The sequence below is a fragment of the Stegastes partitus genome, unplaced genomic scaffold (genome assembly GCF_000690725.1).
Source record: "Stegastes partitus isolate 25-593 unplaced genomic scaffold, Stegastes_partitus-1.0.2 Scaffold710, whole genome shotgun sequence".
Lineage (NCBI taxonomy): Eukaryota > Metazoa > Chordata > Actinopteri > Pomacentridae > Stegastes > Stegastes partitus.
Genome location: NW_007578441.1, coordinates 314254 through 337365, shown reverse-complemented (window position 1 = coordinate 337365; position 23112 = coordinate 314254). Strand labels below are relative to the sequence as shown.

At 41.1% G+C, this 23112-nt stretch overlaps 2 protein-coding genes across 2 annotated transcripts; both read right to left on the bottom strand.

The window, feature by feature from the left end:
• tmem201 (transmembrane protein 201) lies at nt 1–18221 on the bottom strand. Its single transcript, XM_008291033.1, has 12 exons — nt 18043–18221; nt 16191–16311; nt 15902–16096; nt 15633–15812; nt 13562–13923; nt 13272–13472; nt 7811–7832; nt 7597–7774; nt 6515–6571; nt 6097–6387; nt 5741–5869; nt 1–2480 (listed from the first exon to the last, which is right to left on the bottom strand). Exons 1-12 carry the CDS (start codon nt 18174–18176, stop codon nt 2383–2385), a joined length of 1968 nt encoding a protein of 655 aa, XP_008289255.1. The 5' UTR covers nt 18177–18221; the 3' UTR covers nt 1–2382.
• Nucleotides 18222–19419: 1198 nt separating this feature from the next.
• Nucleotides 19420–20671, bottom strand: LOC103364032 (forkhead box protein L2-like). Its single transcript, XM_008291032.1, has one exon. It carries the CDS (start codon nt 20669–20671, stop codon nt 19907–19909), a length of 765 nt encoding a protein of 254 aa, XP_008289254.1. The 3' UTR covers nt 19420–19906.
• Nucleotides 20672–23112: the final 2441 nt, after the last annotated feature.

The window sequence follows — 23112 nt, the reverse complement described above, 5'->3', positions numbered from 1 at the left end:
GAAAAAATATTTTATTGAAAAAGTACAAGTCCAGATGAAGCTTAAGTTGTTCCATACAATCACAGACCAAACATTTGCAACAAGTTGAACACGGTGGAAAAACAAACTTTCAAAGCAAACAACACAATCATACTTGTTGTCAAAGAGTCTGAAAACCTTTGAGTTTACTTCATGGTAAAGAAAAAGCACAACATACTTTAATTACACTTTAAATACAAATTCAAAAACGAATTTATTCTGAATTCAAAGAAAAAGTTTGTCTCATTCAGCAAAATTCAACCAAAAGAGAACATTTACATTTCAACATGTATCTTGATCCTTCAGTAATTGAGTCTTCTTCAGAGAAGAAATAAACGTACGTCAGGTTACACGTCGTGTACAAATGCGCAAGTCTGTATACAGCATGTTGAAAGGGAACAATAGCTTTTCAAAACTATTGTCCACATCCTGGTCTAATGACACTTTTCTACTTCTATCATCAGACACTGGTTTTCAGTAGCAAGTTTTAGTTTTTCAGAAACATACATTTTTTACACAAGGTTAAGTATTTATTTACTTATTTTTTTACTTTGGCTCATAATTATTTCAAAACAGACAACTAAACCTGAAATTACCACAAAATCAAATTAGCATTAAACGTCTCAAAAGAGTTGCATAACGGGGAGACCACTAGGAATGGTATGGAGTAGACGTACGAGCCACGAGGTCCCAACAATTTCGCTTAAAAACACGTGAGCGTCAGACCTGCTGTCTGCTTCAGAGGTATATCTGAGCAAATCCAGGGTCTCTTTTTTCTTCAGAACCTCATGTAAGGACTTCAAAATAGGTACATATTGGAAACTTTTCTTCTCCTTAGCACTGAGAAGATACTCTATAGGTTCTACCATGGAAAAATGCTCCTTGAAATACTCTCTTCTTTTGTAGGAGGTGGAAAGAAGAGCATTATGTCCTAGAGCTAATGCAATTGGGTTAGATTTGCATAGTTCTGTCACCATCTCTGAGATGATCAAATCATCAACCTCACAATTATGCTTCTTCAAGCATGACTGTAAAATATCTTTTAAAAGAGGACCTGAAGCTGATGAAGAAATAAAGTGTAGTTCTTCTACCAACTCTAGATACACCTTTGTGGTACATTGAATATGCTTTCCATTTTCAGCAGCATGTGGGCTAATTTTTTTCCCATTAAGTTCGGCAGTTCTCTCATTTCTTCATCTTCAGGATCTTCACTCACTGTACCCTCCATACCCTCCTCAATAGGAACATCCCCTGTATTTGAAGGATTAACTTGCCTCTGCAAGAGCTCAGGCTTGAAGTCATCCAGAGAATGAGGAGTGTGTTTCTGACTCCTAATGAGAGGCAAATGTTCCGTAAATGTTTGTTGTGAAAAACCAGTTTTCAAAAACACAAGACACAGTTTCCTGCTTTTTTTAAATGACGTCCACTGTGTTCAAAGTATTCTTTCTGTGGCAATGGTGTTTAAAGAGCAACACGAACATTTCAAAGATAGAACGTCTGTGTGTGTCCCTGTATCAAGACTTGAATGGCTTCTTGACAGATGGGTTCTCAGGCTTTAAACGAGCAGTAACACTCCCAATAGAGGCAAGGGAGAGATTCTTCACCATGACCATGTTTAAGCCGATAATGCTTTAAAAGATCAGTTCTTCTTGACATTTCAAATTTGCAAATTTTACAAGTCCAATTCATGTTTAAAACTAAGCAAAGTTCTGTTTAACCTGCCAGAAGTTGTGGTAACTACACACACATTCAGAAAATGCCAAACTTCTCACAAGCACAACACAAAGTGACCCAGGCCTACTGCAGCCGGACTAAAACAAACCTTTTCTGTAGTGTTTCTTCAATATCAGATGAGTTACACAGTGCACACAAACACAGACCAACACCTATTACAGTCCATTTAAGTAGATAAGACCCGACCGTTTGTGCCCAAGCAACATCTACTGAACAGTACATGCTTATTGCACATTTCACAGCAAAAGGTTTTTAAAAAGCCTTTAAGCATCAGTGCAAAAGTTGATTCTCCTCAGTCCGTTGCGCCTGCCTTTGTTTAAGAGGAGCAGTGACCAAAAGACAAAATATGTTTAAGCACTAACGAATCAGAAATTCATTGTAACTCCAATAAACTGGGAGGCCTGTTGCTGAACATGTGTCAGCAGACGTCTGTGATCAGCAGCAAACAATAACAGTCAGAGAGGTGAATGTTTCTGCTATTGCTGAATGACCTCCAGCTCCACAGAGACAACAGGTTGGTCAAGGCCCAGTGGTCGAGTCTGTACAACAGCAGCGGACCCATCAGCGCCTCATGAAATGAAACTAAATTAAATTAAAAATACTTTATTTAGGAAAATTCAATTGTGTCATTCATGTCCAGTTGCGGTACATGTACAGGCCGGAGAAGAACAGGTTGGCGGTCAGGCTCGCTAATAACAGTCCTGGCCAGATGAAACGCTTCATAAAACCTGAAGAGAGAAAGCACATTAATGTCATGACAATCATCGGTCACTGTGCAGAATAAATCTGGCGTGAAGGTTTTCTTTTTCTGTTCCGTGAAAAAGTATTTACCCCCTTCTCTCATTCTTATTTTCTTGCATAGTTTCCCCACTTTCATGTTTAAGATCATCAAACAAACGTAAATATCAGACAAAGATAACCCAAGTAAACACAAATGCAGTTTTAAAACGATGATTTTACGCACTAAAGAAAAAAGAAAAAAAAAAAACCCTGTGTGAAAAAATAATTGCCCCCTAAACCTAGTAACTGGTTGGGCCACCCTCAGCAGCAACAACTGAACTCGAGTGTTGTCTACAGCATTTCAATCGGATTCAAGTCCGGACTTTGACAAGGCCACTCCAAAAACCTTCATTTTGTTTTTAAGAGTGTGTTTTGGATCGTTGTCCTGCTGCAGAACTAAAGTGCGCTTCAGCTTGAGGTCACGAACTGATGGCCCAACATTCTCCTTTAGGATTTTCTGGTAGAGAGCAGAATTCATGGTTCCATCAATCACAGCAAGTCGTCCAGGTCCTGAAGCAGCAAAGCAGCCCCAGACCATCACACGACCACCACCATGTTTGACTGCTGTTATCAAATCAAATCAAGTTTATTGTCATTTTGCTGTACATACACAGTAGTACAGGCAAGATGAGAGAGCGTTTCTTCAGGATCCAATAACTTAAAGCAATTTAAATAAAGAATTGTTTGCATATCTGGATCAGCAGTTCAGCATTCTGACAGCTTGTGGAATGAAGCTGTTGATCATTCTGGAGGTTCTTCCTTTAATGCTTCGGAAACTGATGGTAGCAGTTCAAACAGTTCATGGAGAGGGCATGAGGAGTCCCTGACAGTGTTCATTGTCCTGTTCCTGCAGCAGCTCTGGAAAAGTTCTTAGACAGAGATGAGGGAAACTCTGATGACCCTCTCAGCTCCTCTAACTATCCTCTGCAGGTCTTTTCTGTCTTACATACTGGAGTACCAAGTTGAGATGCAGGATGTCAGAACGCTCTCCACCACACCTCTGTAAAGATTTCTGAGGATGCTGGCAGGAAGAGAGGCTTGTTTCAGCTTCCTCAGGAAATGTAGTCTCTGCTGGGACCATTTCTCGGTGTTCATATTCCAGCTCAGGTCCTGCGAGATCTGCACTGAGGAACTTGATGTTCTCCACTCTCTCCACTGTGCAGCCGCTGATGCTGAGGGGAGCATGCTCAGGACGTGACCTCCGAAAGTTGATGATCATCTCCTTCGTTTTGTCCACGTTGAGCAGCAGGTTGTTCTTGCTGCACCAGCCCTCTAGGTGTTTCACTTCATCTCTGTCCACTGATTTTTTGTTCCCGCAAATACGTCCCACTACTGTGGTATCATCAGCAGAAGTGATGATCTGGATCCCCTCATGTGTGGCTGCACAGTCGTATGAACAATAGTGGACTGAGTACATAGCCTTGAGGAGATTCAGTGCTCAGCGTGATGGAGTTGGAGATGTTCTTTCCGACTCGGACAGACTAGGGTCTTTTGGTCAGAAAGTCCAGGACCCAGAGACGTGGCAGTATCCAGGCCGAGTAGGAGGAGTTCCTCGATTAGTCTCTGGGGGATGATGGTATTAAACACTGAGCTAAAATCAATGTACAGGATTCTAGTGTAGGTGTCTTTATTTTCCAGGTGGGTGATGACTGAGTGCAAGGTGGTGAATATTGCATCCTCTGTGGAGCGGTTGGGATGGTAAGCAAACCGAAGGGGGTCAAGCAATGCAGGAAGGCTGGCTGTGATGTGTGGTTTGACGAGCTGTTCAAAACACTTTATCACAATTGGTGTCAGTGTGATGGGGTGACAGTCATTCAGACAGAGGCTACAACTGATTTCTTTGCCACTAGAACTATGGTGGATGTTTTGAAGCATCTGGGGACAACGGCCTGACTGAGGGAGATGTTGAAAATGTCAGTCAGCACATCTGCCAGCTCATCAGCGCAGACTCTGAGCACACATACTGGGATGTTGTCCAGTCCTGTTGCTTTTCGTGGGTGGACCCTGGCTAGGGTCCTCCATGTGTCTGCTGCGCTGATGGTGAAAGTTGGCCTGACAGATCAAGGAGAAGGACCAGTCCTCTCTCCGATTGTCAGGTTTGATGCTTTAAAACGTGCAAAGAAGTTGTGGAGCCTGTCTGGAAGAGAAGCGTCATCGTCGTCGACCCCCTGCCTGATCTTGTAGTCCGTCAGTGCCTAGACTCCCTGCCACATCCTTCTGGTGTTTCCTGTGTCACAGAGGTGTTCCTAGATTTTCTCTGCGTAGGTGCGTTTCGCAGCTTTGATCCCTTTTGAGAGCTCAGATCTGGCTGAGTGAAGAGCAGTCCTGTCTCACACCCTGAAGGCTGCATCACAGGCCGTCAGCAGCGAGCAGTCATCCAGGGTTTTTGGTTTCCACGTGCTGTGAAAGGTCTTAATGACAGTGACATCCTCTGCACACTTTGCGATGTAGCTGGTTACCGCCTCAGCATAAATGCAGCAAAATGACAATAAACTCAATTTGATTTTGTTGCAGCTTTTTGAGATCTTTTAGCCAGCTTCACTTTGTCAGACAGGTTCTACTTAAGTGATTTCTTGATTGAACAGGTCTGGTGCTAATCAGGCTTGGATGTGGTCAGTGAAATTGAACGCAGCTTTCCAAAAAAATTGATTAGCCACAGTTAATTCATGATTTAACAAGGGGGGCAATTACTTTTCCCCACAGGGCCAGGTAGGTTTGGATAGATTTTTTCCCTTAAAACATTATTTAAAAACTGCCTTTTGTGTCTACATTGGTTGTCTTTGTCTAATATTTAAATTTGTTTGACGTCTTAAACATTTAAGTGGGGGAAATATTCAAAAACAAAAAGAATGCCAGTTAATAGATTTCAGTTGCTGCCTCTGCTTGAAAAAATATATAAAATTCAAAACAATAAAAGATGCAGCTGAGGTGGGCGGTTGTGTACTGGACTACACTGAAAACTGCTTTGCCCCTCTTATGTTTGTTAAAAGGGTGGAAAGGAACCTTTGTGGGGTTCAACTGTGCCCCACACAGAATTTGCTTTAAGAGAGAACTCAGCCATTATGAACAGCAATCAACAGCACTTTCAATGTATTTATGAGGACGCCTTAGATGTTTTGTATTAGACTAGACTAAGGCGATGTTATAAAATAGGCATGACACCGCAAATGCATGTGAAGATGGACACAGCATCCATCTTCGTGCTCACCTTTTGGAGGAGGGATGCCCTCTAATCCCTGTGTTGTCGTGCCAACCAGGCATGCAGAGGACCCCGAGGAGCTGCTTTGCTTTGCGTCCCCACTGATCACACTTCCATCTCTTAACAAGGAGCTTAAATCTGAAAAGTAATGGCACTGAGTAAATTATAAAGCCCTGTATAAAACCATCTAAAAAGGTGGTTGCAAAATCCCCTCTCTCCCTATAGAGCCTCAATGTGGAGGATTTGAAAAATGGTTTACTTTGCCATCTGCTGGTGGCAACAAGTATGACACTGAGGCAATGTATACTGCTGCAAGACCCCCCCCTAACAAACACTGTAACAGCTTAAACCTCAGCAATACTTGCCATTTTGACTTTGGAAGGGTGATGTGTCAGGTGAAAACCGGCCACTGTATATTGAAGGAGTCGGCTCTGCAAAGAAATGCGATGGAGACACAGGCGGGGGCGTCAATGTGGGTTCTGGCTCCGTCGAGAAAAGCCGGAGTTTCTGGCCGCTGATGTTGAGGCGAGCAGGGCAGATGAGGGGACGCCGTAGTCTGGCAGAACCTGAGCTGGATGTAACCGAGCCAGCTACTGAAGGAGTTGGAGAGGGACCTGGGGATGAAGGGCGGCTCTCAGACTTTAGTGAAAAGTAGTCTGTGCAAAAAAATAAAGAAACACATCTTTAAAAAGCAGAAAAAAAAATGTCCAGTGATCTGAAAGAGTTAGGAATCGTTTGAAATGCGAGGCTGAATGGAGAGCACAGAATCCCCAGTTTTAATACCTGAAGACGGTGAGTACTGTGAAGCTGGTCTGCTTCCACTGAACAGGTGACCAGAATCTGAAAATAAGATAAACATAACATGTAATCACAAGAACCAGGGCTTCCCTTTATACTCCATCAGTCTGTTGTGCAGTCAGTGCTACTTGGCTGAAAACAACTCTAAATACAAGCACGCTGCTCGGTTTCTGTTCAATCTAAAAGTGAAACTAGGCGACTTTGTGGCAACACGTTACATCACAACAACAAAAACTTAAGTATATTCAGTTTACGATCACTTTACGACAACAGATGAATATGAGAAAGTCTTCAAGCTAGAACTACAGTTTTTGTAAATGAAAAAACAAGTACAAGCCAGAAATTGATAAGCAAAACAGTTTTCTGTCCATCTATTACAATTGAAAGGCAGCTTTAAATGGATACTGCTGCATGACATGTCTTCCATATTCAATCTTAAATGCATATCCTTACGCAAATTCACCTTTAAAAATATCTATAAATAGAAATAAATGTGATATGTCTGAGGCCAGCTATAAGCAGAGTCTCATTAATCCAAAACTAGTCAGACAGCCCTGACACTTTTTTGTTTACTGTAATGCTTTGCGTGAGTCAGCATTAACCATACAGCGCACGTAATCTCTACTGTGAAAGCCAGGCCGACGAATATTCCTTTTTCAAGAGAACAGTGAGTTTAGAAACTGTTGCATGACCCAATTATACCACCGAGAAGTACAAACTGGATCTTATCAATTATGAATCTTGTCTGTATGCAAAGTAGTACATTGCAAGAAGCAACTCAAGATCAAACATGTCGGAGGGGAGCCAACAAGAACTGTAAGCAGAAGTAGGCTGAGTATTCCCGCTTGCCTCTGAAGGGAGTCACGAGCTACTTCAGGAATTTGCATTTATAAGTCAGCCAGCCGTGCCAGTTTTTTGAGTTGTTAAACCCCAAATAAAAGACCCGACACTAAATCAGTGCAAACAAGGCGTCTCGAGATTATGTTAAAAGGCACAGCAAGATGTGCAAATGTAAGATAATTAACCGTTTTTGGTCACAAACTCTAAAGGAATAACTTTGGCGTTACCTGTCCTGGTGAGAGAGGGGATGGTGCCGAGGCAGAGGGCTCTGCTGAGGCGCCCGGGCAGAGAGGAGGGGGACGCCTTGCGCTTACGAGGACACTGTTGGTGGTTGATGAGCTTGGACAGGTTCGGGGGCGGCATGGGGATGAAGGACTCCGCCAGGTCAGGAGAGTATGACGGTGGCTGGATGCTGAAGGGGGCACCTGCTGAGCTGCCTGCAAGGTGTCTGCCTGGAAGGTATCTGCAACACAAGAGCAACGTAATGTTCTACTACCTGAAATCAAAACGACTCAAAACCGTCAAAAGGGTGTCTATGATGCAGAAAAAAACAAAACAAAACAGTATACTGGCTGCAAAAAAAATACTGAAAATGACGACAGAATTTTCTATTTGTATTTTCAAGTGCATGTGACATTAGAACTATATCAGTGTGAGACATGTCAGGAGTTAAACCAGAGGATAAACTTCGCACCACACGACTCTGATATCCAGTTAATGTGAGCCCTTGACTCCTGGCGGCAGTCTATGACAAGGCTGCCACTGAAATGCTGCTGCAGCTGTCTGACAAGACGCAGCAGCTGCAAGTGCCTCCTGAACAAAAGCTCACAGAAAAAAAATGCTGCCCAGCAATACAGCTCAGCACAGAGTCAGTGGTGCATGCAAAGTCGTGTCAATCAAGTTTTGTCTTTTTAAAAAGGAAAAAAAACGAAACAGAACAGTCCTGATTGTTTACATTCTCCGGTACTGTGGAGGAAGGATACTGTTTCAAAAACTGGACAGAGACAAACAAGATGACAAGAGAGTGTGTTTGCGTAGTCGAAAAACACGCGGAAGGCGTATCCTTTCACCAGTTGTTTATTATCTTCCGTGTACAGCAAACATTACTACAAAGTATTACAAGCAAGATACCCAATGTAAGCATTGAAGCACCCAGCACACAATATGATTCATTGAGTATGTTGCAGGAGAGTTTTCAGCGAGGACGGAGCTTCACTTGTGAGGCTGCTGTAGAATACTGGATCAAATCGAGATCAATTGCTGAAATTGTGTAAAAACTATAAAGATTTGGCAAACTACTGAGTCTTAGTGTTTCTACAACCCACATTGCAGAAACACAATCACATTTGTTAGCTACAAACTTGGCATCAATGGTTGCACAGAGCAGTAAAAACATCAAGGGCTCCACTAGGAAAAAGAACACCACAAAGTCGGTTTGTGGTCATAATTAGTCGCATATCGTAGCTTATAATTAACACACTAGTTTAAATGTTGTGCTTGTAGAGCTAAATGCTTCACACAAAGTAATAGTTTTACAACTCATCAGGTTGGTACAGTAATTCTCTAGAAACATGCAGAAACTAACACACACATTCGGAGTAGATATTATGCATCAGAGCATAAACAAACAAGCACATGGGAGGTTCATAGCAAACAAACCTTTCAGCAACACATGTAGAACTTTGGCAAAGATTACATTTCAAGCTGTACCTTACAGATAAAAAAAAAAAGTTAAATATAAACCATATCATAGGGCTGAACAATTACTCAATTTCAAATTAAAATTTAAAGTATGCACTTCGTAAATCACATAGGCTGCAATCTAGAATGGATGTTGTGCAGTGCATCTGAGCCAGGGTTCAAAGTCTGGTCAGTGGTCTCCTAAATACATGCCATCCTCCTTGTGCGACAGTCACACATTTGAACTCATGTAGTCATGCTTCAGAATAGGTTTTAAATCCATTACAGTTAATATTAAACTGAAGCTAGACTTTACAAATAAAAAGCACATTGCTAATGTAATTGTAATGTCTGTCAGAAGAATTTGATATTATTCCTGAATTGTTCAGCCCGACTGTAATATCATTGAGTATCTTCTTAGTTTCAGGACACACAGCGAGGTGAAGACCATTGTGAGCTTCTGTGAAAGTCTATTTAGGACATCTCACAACTTGTCTCCAGTATAGCATTCTTTGCGCGACGTGCTTTAGTTTCAATGAAATATTATATAAGATGCAGTTTGCCATGTGTTACAGTTTGTATTAACGTCTCCAAGTCATCACTGACCTCTAAAGCATAATGAGCCAGTTGAGCCCCTTTCATACATATCCTCCTTGCTTAATAAAGGATGCATATTTTGAATGATTTTCATGATCGGCAGCGCTATTCATCAATAGCAAATTAGTTGACAACATAAAGTGAGTGCAACAGACATTATTTGATATCCCATATAGTTATTTTTGCCAATGGGCTTCGTCACACATGCCATCTAGCTGTAGGAATGCTGTTCTAGTAGCCTGCAGCTCTTCTTAAAAACTCTGGCCGGTAGGCATTAACCACCACTGAAGACTCTGTCACAGTGTCCCCATGCTGCCTAAATGTGCACAGTCCTCTCTGCGTAGCAACACTGAACTGCCTGTAGTGCCAGCAATGACTGCTGCTTGGGCAGTGTCGCTACAGACACCCGCCTGGTGGCACAGCCAGGTACTACAGCTGAGCTACAAAACACTGTCTGGCATGCAAGTCGTTCATCTTCTGCCTTATCGGTTAATATATTTATTACTTGTTAAATTATTCAAGGATCAATCATTTACATCCCCATTTCTTATAATTAATTGGACAGCCCTCTGAACACGTTGGTCCCATGTCTGAATGAGCACACTGGTATCGTTACAGCTAAAGTCGTAACAGTCAGACCTTTGAAAATTTCAATATCCCTTTCAACACAACCATGTTAACTGTTGTATTAACAGATTAGCACACAAAGGCAATGCACTTCCAAGTTGTGAGAACCAACTGGGTCAGGCTTTTCCCCGTTTCAGCGCCAATACTGGTCTCATTCACTTTGTCCTACAACTTCACACCTCCTACAAACGGAAATATCCATAAAAAGTGGACACCGTGGCATCAAACAGAAGCTAGATTAGATTTAGTCTTTTGTTTATGCACTACTATGCATTATGCCACTGTCCTGTTCAGCTTCAATGTATGACAAAATGAGTACTGTGAGGAACATTAATATAAAAAAGTGACCTATGTCAGAATGATATGTGACATTTCTGAAAGGGGCTTATGATTAATTAATGCTGTGGCTCTTCTGTATTCAATTTTTAACAGAGGTAAAAAAATAAAAAAAAATTTAAAAAAAGTACTCAAAAGACAGCTTCAAAATTTTGGAATTGTGTCCATAGGTAGGAACAACTTTCTCCATAACTCGCAAACTGCATCTCTAATGTGTGAAATTCACAGCAGTTAAAGCTTTGAGACTACTGGGGTTCAGAACAAAACTATAAAAAGAACAGCACAACATACAATTAAAACCCATAGTCACAGCACTCCTATCACCAAATACAATCAATGCACATCATCAATGTTTGTAACACCGTTTCACATTACGTTCAAATAAATATCCCTCTCCATTCAATACATTACAAGAAGGCCAAATAAAACAGGCAAAAGTAAATAAACTGGTGTGAGGTAAAATGTTAGTGCATGCACTGATTACACTCTTTAGTGCTTATAATACATCAGCATGTATATAAAAGGGAAATTCTGTATTATTGGAAGATCAAGTAAAGAAACAAGAGTTAAAAAAAATCTAAGATTTATAGCTGCAAATTGCAAAGAAGAGTTATCAAACTAACTGTAATGTAAATAACTAGCAATGCAATTTAAATTCTATTGCATTTTTTTTTACCCCAAACAGGGCATAAAAAAATGACAATATCCCGATTGCTTGAACTAATTAGGCTAGGATAAAACCCAGTGACTACATGCTGAGTTGAGCACATCATGTTTGCATGTTCAAGCACTGATACAAGGCCATCAAAACCTACTTCTTAGATACGATTAACTCAATTTATTGCCAAGATAAGCCAAGTACCTGCCAGGCAGTCATCTAGAGGCTATTTTCAAGCCTCAGCGTCAGCACAGCTAATAGTAACAAAATATATTACAAGGCAATATGCATATTGTACACAAACATTGTACTTAAGATCTCTTGACTTGTAACCGTGCTATACGAACACGGAGGCATCTGACTGGTCTGCAGAAGAACAGAGTTTTCGAAGAGTCTTTTATGAACGATCTACCAGATGCCACAAAAAACTGTACACAAGTGTGCTCGGTGCTCGGATACAGCAATACTGGTTTTTACGTTTTATCTGGTTGTTAAACTTTGCAGTTCATTTGAATAAAAATTTGTCATGGTGCCGTTTTTGAAAGCATCTTCACTTTACATCTAATGCTTAAAGTCTGTGCTCAATACTGTATGAAGCAAATATGTTTTGCGAGGATTACTAGCTTGTAGAGAAGGTCATGCTTTGTTTCAAGTCAGAGGAAACACTGAAGCTGGAAATCAGAGAGACAAGATCATAACAATGCAGGCTGAAGAAGAACAGTAAATCGCAAGACCTGTTAGCTTATAACTACTAAGTTGTTGAAATTTTTAAATGGAAATGCGCACATGGTGACCAGTCGTCACACTTCAAAGTCCCACAGAGTTAAACTAATGCTACAACTAGTGATGGAGCTTTGCAGTGGCTGCCAGGATGATGGCAGCACATAATCGCAACACTCCCAGAAACCTGTCCAGCTTCTGCTCAGTGCTTAAGCGCTGATGCAGTTTCAGCTAAAAAAAATAAATAGTGACATTACCAAGAAACATCCAAGGTCGTTCTTTTCCCCTCAATAAACCTGTAGCTAATGTGAGGCAATAAAGGAGGGATGAGTGTGTACACAAATGCAACACCTTGAGGCTGGCCTTAAGTGTTTTCACAAATTAGTATTCCATGCAATGAGCTGTGGTTAGGGAATCATTTTCAATCCACAGCTATACAAAACCGTTAATAAATTAATTAGTACATTCAAAACGCATATAGACGTTGGGATACAGTTCATAATACTAGTTGGGAACAGGAATGTTAAAATTCCAGTATATTGGTTTGAAATGTGACACTTTCAAGGTCCGTCAATCCTGCATTCGGTATGGTTAGTAATGAATCATACATGAATAAACACGACGAATTTGACACAAAGATTCCCACAAAACAGATTCTGTATAGTGTGTACTTGATGAAGCTTTTCAGAAATTAATAAATAAAAATAGATTAGTGTTGGTTTTTCATTTCATGATTCCTGAAAGATTTTCTCGTGAGTTCCTATCATTAAAAAAGTCAAAACATAATAACATCAATAACTATTATTGATTCATTTACAATTCTACTACCAACTGCAGGAATGGAGAAAAAAATGTTTGCAGTTCATACAGTTTCTTTCTTACAGTACTCTTGGCTGCAAAATGATTTTAACCTCCCAAAATTGTACTCACATTGCACACTGTGACCCTGTGTGTGTGACAGTGAGGTTTTTTTTGTACTTGACGAAGAGGCACAAACACAGATTCTGTATAACGTTGTGTTATGGGCCATATACACAATCCTATGCTGGGAGTTCTCCATTCACAAGTCAGAATCTCAGCCACTCACACAGTTGTAAAAAAGGGGAGAAGTGGAGAGTAAAAAAAAAAAAGGACAGTGAATTAAGATAGACAAAATTGACAAGAAACACATTGATTAATGCATTCCGTTTGGTTCTGATGAACACAAACCACTTATGGAGAGACGACTCATCCTACACTCCCATGTTTCAAACACAACGTGAACATCACTGCTCAGATTCTGACCTGCGATATTTGGCTCGTCGTGGACTCAGCGGTTTGCGAGTTGCCGCTGCAGCAGCAAAGCTGACAAGGCAACAGAGGGAGATGGCAACAAGCTTCGCTGTGTCCATCCAGCCCAAGGTAGCAGTGAAGTAGCACTCGGCCAGGCAGAGGCACAGGATGAAGAACCACAGGACAGACGCTACGGTATCGATTCTCCTCAACCTGCAAATGCAGCAAGACATGAATAAAATAAAAAATTAAAAAAAACCTGCACTTAAACACCGTGTCCAAAAGATGTGGTGGCATCTTACCTCATCGGTCCTGCTAAGATGACAGCAGACAGACAAGTCAAGAGGCCAACAGAAACTACAGCTAGCTGGTTGTCTCTTCCAAGATGCCACACTAGCTTGGCATTTTCCAAGGCCTTGTCTGGGACCAAGTCCAGCAGGCTTTGCCATACAGGTGTGGACGCGGTGTCATTGTTGGAGGTGGATTCATTCTGGGCCTTGGGCTTTGGAGGAATGACCCCCCCGCTTAATGTTGGTAGGCCATTAGTCGAAGCAGGCTGATCAGGCAGCTCACAGAAGGATGTAGCAACTACAAAAGCACATATCAGGAAGGCAAGGATCCGCAATAGTATGACCCCCGTGGGAGAAGACGGAGACTGGGAGCTCTGGAGGAGACAAAACAGTATATTTTTTTAAATTCTGACATTTTCAAAACGCATGGAAATTAATAAGCAAAGATCATTGTTGACATATTATAAGAGGCAACAATACACAACGGAGGAGTGAAGCAGATGTTTTCACTTTGAATGCACTAAATTAATGAAAGTGGGGGGGGGGGGCAAAACTCTTTTTGCATTAAATTTGGACGATATAGTGAGGAACTGTCAAAGACAGAGAAATGGTATGTATTTATTAGGAAAACCGTTACTGGTATGAGGAAGACTGTTTCAATCATTTAAATTCTATATGTGACTTAATTCTTTAAAACAGCGTGCAGTATCATGAATCACCTAACCATCCACTAAAGCAGGGGTGCCCAATCCTGGTCCTCGAGAGCCCCTATCCAGCATGCTTTAGATGTTTCTCTCTTCCAACACACCTGATTCAAATGATCAGCTCATCATCAAGCTCTGCAGAAGCCTGATAACAATCCTAATCATTTGAATCAGGTGTGTTGGAAGAGGGTAACATCTAAAACATGCTGGATAGGGGCTCTCGAGGACCAGATTTGGGCACCCCTGCACAAAAGCAACCAGTCCTATCCAAATGTGGTTTAAATATCCTTTTGTTCAGATCCTCACAAAGCCTGATGTTAGAGGTGCTGTCTAACAACTGGCTGGTTGAGAACTCTGCACGTTGCCCACTTCAACCTGCTTGTGTTGCTATGCTGCTCTCCTTAAGGACAGCCAGGATCCACACTGCCAACATCTCACTGCATATGAGAGTAAAAAAGTCAAAGTACATCCGGTCACATTGGTGAAATACTGTCTAGACACCAGGGTTGGAAGAATTAACTAAAGCTCTTAGCTTCAAGAATCTATTATTTCTCCTCCATTTATCTAATTACAAAAAGATCAAGGTTCAAATCATTCAGCAACAGATTTAGCTGATCGTCATTTTTACTGTTTAAAAAGACAGTTTTGAACCTGGGCCAGGATTTTTATTTATTTTTTGTAGCATTTAGGTAAATATAAGGATTTGACACTAACAGAGGTATCCAGTATTAAAGGCCTTGAATCAGGTCCAAGAAATAAATCATTTCTTTGAGATGTGGGAGCATCTTACCTGGTTAACAATAAAAGGATTACATCAAAGGCAAAACAACAGACTGGAACTAACCAAAAATTGTGCTCTTTTGTTTAAATGTCAGCAAATTGTGACATATGTGTTGTGTATGAATAAGCACTAGGACATCGCAAAATATAAATTAAAGCAGCTTCTGGTTCACATTGTCAAAAAGAGATGTCAACAATACAAGCTAAAGAAAAGAATTGAAAGATTAGATGCCTTTGTCAGAAGTGTGTGTATATTTCACTGACATGCTACAATGTCAGAGAATGCAGGGATATCTTGTGAAATGAAAAGCTTTCACAATAAGCACTGTAACCTCTCCCATGTTCTGACTTTCAGTACAGTTTATATACATGTTTTTAATGATCAGGTCAACAATTTTCCTGCAGGACAGGATCGTGCAGCAAACTTGCTTCTTGGTTATCATCAATACCTAATTTCAGATTTATCTATAAGGTAAACATCCTGCGTGCCATAGCCGCTTGTTACTCATAAAAACGTACTTTTTCTTGTGTAAATTCAATCATTCCTATATTCACAGACGTTGCTTGTCAAGGAGCCTTTGGATTTGGGTTTGACTTACCTTTACAAACCCCATGTCTGATTCTCGAGTGCGCCGAAGCTGATGGTTTAGGAGCACTGTACGAAGCTGGCGGTTTTGATATTTAATGTAATACTCCACTGCTGCCTGACATGGTCTGCATAACTTGTAGGTCTGCTCCAGGTGGTGTTTGTAGGCTTCGATTTCCTCATCATAGTTCTCCTACAACAGGAAGAAAATACAAATTCAGCCTTAAGAACCATATCAACATGTGGTGTGTTCATATGAGTTGACGAGAACTAAGAACATACTTCATCTCGAGGGATGTATGAGGCCAATTGCTTGATCTTTGCAGACTGGTTATTATTGCACTTCCTGCAAAGCAGCATCTGACAGTTGACCCACTGAAGAGTCTTGGGCGTCTCAGAAGAAGGAAGGCTTCCAGATACGCCATGATTCAGATGTTCCATGAACTGAGCTGGGATGGGTTTGTTGTAATCCCCATTCTGCAAAACAAAGACGGATGGAAAAAAAAAATAGAATATAAAAACACAGCCAAAGAAACTAATTTTATAAATGTCACAGACTTTAGGATCTTACCTCCTGGAAGCCATTGTACTGGTCACAGTTAGGACAATCCCAGCAGTTTCTGTTCCCATAGGGGACTACTGTGTTCTGATTGCAGAACCAGCAGTTGACATTTGCATGGGTGGGCTTCTTTCTGTAACACGAAGCAAAACCATTTTTTCATGTTAGTCAAACCTGCTGGTGCATATTTCCCACAGTGTGGAACAGAGGCTATGTGGGGTGGTTCCATAGTTTTTCCAAGCAGAATTATTCAGCTTATATAGTAATTGGAGTACTTAGTCTAAAGAAATTTGATTTGATTTTAAATTAACCTCAAACTGAGAGCTTGTGGCGTTTCTAAGCTTGGAAAGTTGAAATATTTTTATAATCAAGTCAACATTTTTAATGAAATGGACACAATAATTTCCTGAGACCAAAAGCTAGAAAGTCGTTGCAATGAAATAGTAAAAAAAAAATATCACTGTTGATCATAACCTTGTGAAGCCACGTAATCCTACAAATGTTGCCTCAGATTTCTTACTGTTTAAATGTCTGTGAAAAGCGCACGCAATGAAATGTCTGATGCCAGTCTTTCTGAACACAACCTAAGCTAAGTGAATATGCAGCAATACTGTTAGTCCTGGAAGAATACAGAACTAAATATTTTACAAATAGATCCTTAACTAAATAGTTCTGTTTGTTTATTTTAGGAAAGTAAGAATACAAATGAAAAAAACTGCTGTGAATCTATTCATCCGTCATTCTCACTATTTAAATCAGGGGTCTCGAACTCCGGTAATCGAGGGCTGCAATCCTGCAAGTTTTAGATGTTTCCTTCTTCCAACACACCTCAAATGATCAGCTCATCATCAAGCTCTGCAGAAGCCTGATAACGATCCTGATCATTTAAATCGGGTGTGTTGGAAGAGGGAAACATCTAAAACTTGCAGGATTGCGGCCCTCGATTACCGGAGTTCGAGACCCCTGATTTAAATCCTTTGAGAAAAAGGACACTTGATCAAAGGCATTGTTATACTGTTTGGTTAATCTGATCAGCAGCAGTGCACATTGTGTGCATGAGTGCTTCCTATATAAAATGTGAGTGAACTAATCATTGAAGTGACCAACCTTAAGAAGAATTTCCCTCTGCATTACTAATGCTCTCACTTAGGCTGCAGTTGTGCACAGATTAACATTTATTATTCAGTTGGGGTGTTGTGTTCTGAGACTTAATGGGTGATTTTTCCTTTCCTTTCAGCAGAACTTGCCTCTGTTCTCTTGGACTACATAAAAGGTCGGTCACCCAAATTACTAAGAAATTATTTGTAAGAAAACAACCATTTCTGAGGCACACCTTTAGATGTGATTTTTAGCTATGCAAATGGTATTATCACGACAAATTCCAAGGCACACAATTTGAGCTCTGATGAACTCACTGTCACACAAAAGTGGTCATGTGGTTGACCTCCCTTTGCCCTAAAGCTCAAGGTCTCACATTTTATATTCTTTTTACTGAGGAATAATTTAAACTGTGCAAATCTTGGGAAAATACGTAAGAGTACTGGACTGGGCTGAGCCAAGAATGTGTCAAGTTCCCAACAACACCTGTGCATGCACGCTGCAAGCAGGTTGCAACAAATTATAAACAGCTGCCAGGTTAAATTGCCGTTAGCCAATGTGTGCACTTGTAAACTGCTTAGCATCAAGTTAGTTAGCTGCACGGCTAGAAAAGTTAACACTCTGACTAGTGGGCATACACAGCATTTTCCTGACAACATTGTGCCTGGGATGTCAAAATATATCGAACAACTAGTGACATTTGCAGACACGGCTTGCTAACTGTTGCTAACGCGAACCTAATGTTAGCTAAAAACATACGCTTTACCTGGTGGCTATCTTGTATATCAGCGCCCAGCCGGCTACAAACGCGGTAGCTCCGACTCCGCTGTACATTAATCCGGGATATTCCAGTAGCAGCTTGTTGAACGTCTCCATGTGCACCGAAATTAAACCCTGCATTTTAATTACACCGCAAAAACACAGCGCGGGAGAACACGAGGCCAGCAACTCCTATTGTTACCGCCCTTTTAAAGGAAACGGAAACTACGTCACCACTTGGACGCGTTCCAATATGCTTCGGTCCCTCTTTCCTGCCCACTGTACTGCTAGTTCAACCCACTAATTATGACACTAATGCGTTCAACAACACACCGAGACATCATTGGTTTAATTTAAAGCAGCAATGCTTACAGAAAGAGAGAGTAATCAAACTTTTGTTGACTTTACACTACCAGCAAAGTAGTAAACAGGAGCTGTGAACAGTGTTGGAACGTAGAAAAAAGTCCGTGTCATTTTCCCTCCCGTGATTTAAACATCTGGTACTAGAACTAGTCACTACTCTTATCAGTACATAAACAACAGATAATCCCCTATACTCCAACTTTATTTTTATACTACATAAATCTGTCTTATTATGCCTTATCTGATCAAGAGCTCAGAATCATTCATTATCATTACAAAATGCTAATAGGGCAGAAATGAAAATGCTACAGAACTTGCCTGAGAATAATCACGTTTTAAGGTTTTCATCAGTATTTAGGCAATTTACTGATATTTTTCAGTACATAATGGTAGCCTACATAGTAAAAATAAACTGTTAGCTAATTCGGCGCAATAGTTTTCCAAAATGGAACTATGGGCTAAAAACGTAAAGTATATTTGGAGAATCAAGTATAAAGAGAGTATACCTACACTCGTATGTATTCACTCTGTCATGCCAAAATCATTCTGTTTCCCAGCCTACTAAAGTTTACATTGGTTCACACATATGAACACTTCTTTTACCCTTAACATAAAATCTTCCAAAAACACTTTGTTGAAGAAATAAAACAGTTGTTTTTAGCACCATAATTTGCAGGCCTATTTATATACAGTCGAACTTCTCAAATATTAATAACTGACACTCACCTTAACATTTTTCTCATTATTACAAGATCCAGATCACATGAAGAAATATGACATCTGTGTCTTTTATTGTCTGAGATAACAGGATAAGTAATAAGAATACATAAAAAATAAAAAAATAAAAACTAATTGCTGTGGAACATTAGCCTACCTAGTTACTGAATTATGATAAAGGATTAAAAGGGAATAATAGTAGTAATAATAATAATAATAATAATAATAATAATAGTAGTAGTAGTAGTAGTAGTAGTAGTAGTAGTAGTAGAAGAAGAAGAAAGTAGGTCAATGATGGAGATCATGTGATGCAAAAATAACATTTTATTTCAAACAAACGTGATGTATTTTACATCCAATAAACATTCAGAATCGAATAAGAAAACTGGTCAGTGCTTCAGTGTCATCAACTTTTATAGCAGCTCAGAGAAACCATGCAAAGGAAAGAAATAAATAACTTGGTAAAAAAAAATGCATAGACCTATTCAATAATATTAATAATAATAAAGGGGAAAAAATCCAGAGGTTTAGCCTGTTTAAAACAATTATTCAACAAAAGAGGCCTCGTTTTTAAATCCACTGTCCTCCTCAGAGAGCTGACAGTAATTCTTTGGCTTCTCAAACTTGAGCCTGAACACAAACCAACAGCTTATTTAACAGCTCATCAACAGTCAGTGATTCTACATCATGGTGTAAAGCTAACATCAGCTTTACCTGGCGAACAAATCACAGCCGCACTGAAATGCCGAAACAGGTGAACTGCGACTGTGTGTGTGCTGGATGTCTGGACCTCAGAGCCCGTACTGGTCCAGTAGATGCGCCTCCGCTTGCCGCCCGAACGAGGTGAACTGCTGGTAGTTGCAGCCCACCGACACGGTGCCTCCGTCCGGGCTCATCGGCTGGGTCACTCCCCCGTACGGACACCCGTTGTGGGGAACCAGCACGGGCGGGTGGCGGTGGTAAGCGCCGTAGGGAGGGTGGTGGAAGTGCGGGGGCTGGCAGTAGGGGCTCGCCGGGCCGCTTGGGGACGCGCTCCGGCTGATGGGTGGGTACCCGGCCGCCTGGGACGAGCCGGGCGGGCACAGGCTCCAGGAGCCGCTCACGTACGGCTGCAGGTAAGAAGGCACGCTGGGGGGTCTGTACGGTCTCCTCACCCTCCTCCTCCGCCGGTAGTTCCCCTTCTCAAACATGTCCTCAAACGCGGGGTCCAGCATCCAGTAGTTGCCCTTCCGGTCCCCTCCGCTCTCCCTGGGCACCTTGACGAAGCACTCATTCAGAGATAAGTTGTGCCGTATGCTGTTCTGCCAACCCTTCTTGTTCTTCTCATAATAGGGGAAGTTTGACACTATGTACTGATAGATGCCGCTCAGGGTTTGTCTCTTGTGTTGGCTGTCTTTGATGGCCATGGCGATGAGAGCCACGTACGAGTACGGAGGCTTCCCCGGCTGCTGGCTGCTCTCCTCCGCGTCTCGGGGCTCAGTAGAAGGAGGCGAGTTGGAGCTGATGTCCAGGAGCTGCAGTCCCTGCTCGGCGGGCGGCTTTTCCTCTACATCCATGGCTCAGGTAATCCGGCTTGCGCGTCCTGCTGCGTGTCCACAACAAGCTGCTGTGTGCCGATAAGCAAGGCAGCGCTGGGAGTGCGTCCGCAGGTGCAAACACTCCTCCCACTGTGCGCCAGAGCGCAGCTGGCTGTGCCGCTTTCATCTCACCGGTCTCCACGCTCCTCCTGGTCCTGCGTGGGTCTGCGCTGAGGTTGAAACAAGGGTCACAGCAGCGTGTTTTTAGCAGCAGTCAAAATATTCCCACACCATCAAAGACTGATATTCATACATTGTGTTAAATGTTTAGCATTGAATGCATCATTGACGATGTTTTCACTTTTAAGTCGCTGGACGAAAACAAGAGATTTTTAAAAATGCTACAACACACTTCACCATGTCAAATTCAGTATCAGCAGCTTTAATCAGCAACTTTTTTTTTTGGTTATTTATCACAAGTTCTAGATGCAATGCTCTTTTATCTGTTTTATTTATTCTCTCCCTCTCACACATTTACACTGATTCCTACTCTCCACTGTAAAAAACAAATCTATCATAATATGTGGCTGTAAGGTGCCTGAAGAAAAGACACTGACAAACGGTGCAACACTGTAATGTTCAAAAACAGTGAGAATAAAGGATCTGTAAAATACGAATATTTTTTTTAGCTGATTGAAACACAGTAAAACTGGTTGCTTTTACAGCCACACCTTGTAAAAGAATAAAACTGTAAAAATGCAGATGTTTGTGTTAGTATTCACAATTTTTCTCCACTTGTATATTAATATTTATACATTTTTCCCCTGTAAATTATACTAAATATTATCTATAATGTAAAAAAAAACAAAAAAAAAAAACAGGGAATATCTGTAAAATAACAGAAAAAATATGCAACATTCTCAGCCCTTAATATATTAAAATTTTCTTTTAAATGACAACAAATATGTTTAAATTAACATTTGTCTTTTTTGTGTGTTTTTTGTATTTTTCTGATGGTAAATACAGTACAAATATGTGCAATTTTAAGGTCCAGCATTGTAAAATAATGAATTACCATTTGTAAAAATTCTAGATTGAGACATTATTTACAAATTTTTTTTCAGTCAATATGTAAATTAATACTTTTATTATGTGATTTTGACAAGATATTATCTGTATTTTACCAAAACATAGTAAATTTGTAACAATCATTTTAAAAACTGTTTTAAAAAATGATTTATCAGTTTTCAATCATAATATATATATATTAGAGATGCGCCGATCCGATACTGGGTATCGGTATCGGGCCGATACTGGACGAAATTACGGTATCGGATGATTTACTTCACAGTGGTAACTCGCCGATGCGATACCGGATCGGCCACACACACACACACACACACACACACAATCCTGCCTTCCGACACATCCACGTGTTCGTCTGCTCATTGACAACAAGTGTACAGCGCCAGCGAGTGTCTGCAACCCGACTGGTCGAATCTACAAGGGTGGAACTTGTCCGTACCGGGTTGACTATCTGAGATACTCCATTGGCCCTTCAGGCTGTCACTCACCCCCAAAGCCCTCCTATTGGCCAAACTAGGTGTCAATCAAAAGCTGAGACGTCCGTCTAGCTGCCTGTAGCGCTTTCAGCGCGATCTAAAATAGATTCAGGCTGATTTTGCCAGAAGAAATGAATTAAACAGGCAGAGCTGATCTCAAGCTGGGAAGAATTTGTGCCTTTGAGGATCTAGTACGTTTTACGGACCGAATTATTTTACTGGATTATGTTCGCTGGTTCTGTCCGGACAGAATGAGACCAAACTGGTGAGGAATGAGCGATGTTTGAGCTGCAGAGAGCCTTCAAAAGTAAGAAAGCTCAGATTTTAACATTTTGCTTTTCTGTACAAAAAGCTCTTTGTGTCAACGCTGTGGTTGCTGCCGGTCAAAAATGTTTATATCATCGGAAAGAGGAGACTCTGAGCTTTCATTTGATGTGTATGTTGTCGGGAAACGTGATTGTGGAGCATGCGCACATCTGGCTGTAATGTTTTTGGAAAGTGGTCCCGCCGGCGGGACGTGGGAGCAGTAAGGGGTTAAAAATACTCTTCTTAAATATATATATATTTTTTAAATTGGAAGTATGTTTTGAGTGAAATCACCCTTTAAAACTACGTCGCGCACCCGAACTAGAAGCCGTGCACTTATCCGGCCGTAGAAGACGAGTCCAGCCCTCTACGTGCAGCCCTCTACCAGCAGCCTGTACGTGGGTCTCCGGCTCTGCAGACACAACCTTCCTATTGGATCTGATCCCGCAGCAGGTCACAACGTTTCCGGCCTCATTTACTACTGCTCATGCGCAGAGCCGAGAGCGGCTATTCGTGGTACTGTTATTTAATACCAAGTTTTGGTAATTTAACCTTTAAATTGCAGCTTAATGTTGCTGTGTCATTTTGATCTGTTCTAAATATGTGAATGGC

Coding starts and splice junctions, on each gene's coding strand:
- LOC103364032 (XM_008291032.1), bottom strand. CDS start 20,671: ATGGATGTAGAGGAAAAGCCGCCCGCCGAGCAGGGACTGCAGCTCCTG.
- tmem201 (XM_008291033.1), bottom strand. CDS start 18,176: ATGCAGGGTTTAATTTCGGTGCACATGGAGACGTTCAACAAGCTGCTA. Junction 13,924..15,632: donor CAGACATGGGGTTTGTAAAG/GTAAGTCAAACC, acceptor TGTCTCCTCCAG/AGCTCCCAGTCTCCGTCTTC. Junction 7,775..7,810: donor ACCTTCCAGGCAGACACCTT/GCAGGCAGCTCA, acceptor TTCAGCATCCAG/CCACCGTCATACTCTCCTGA.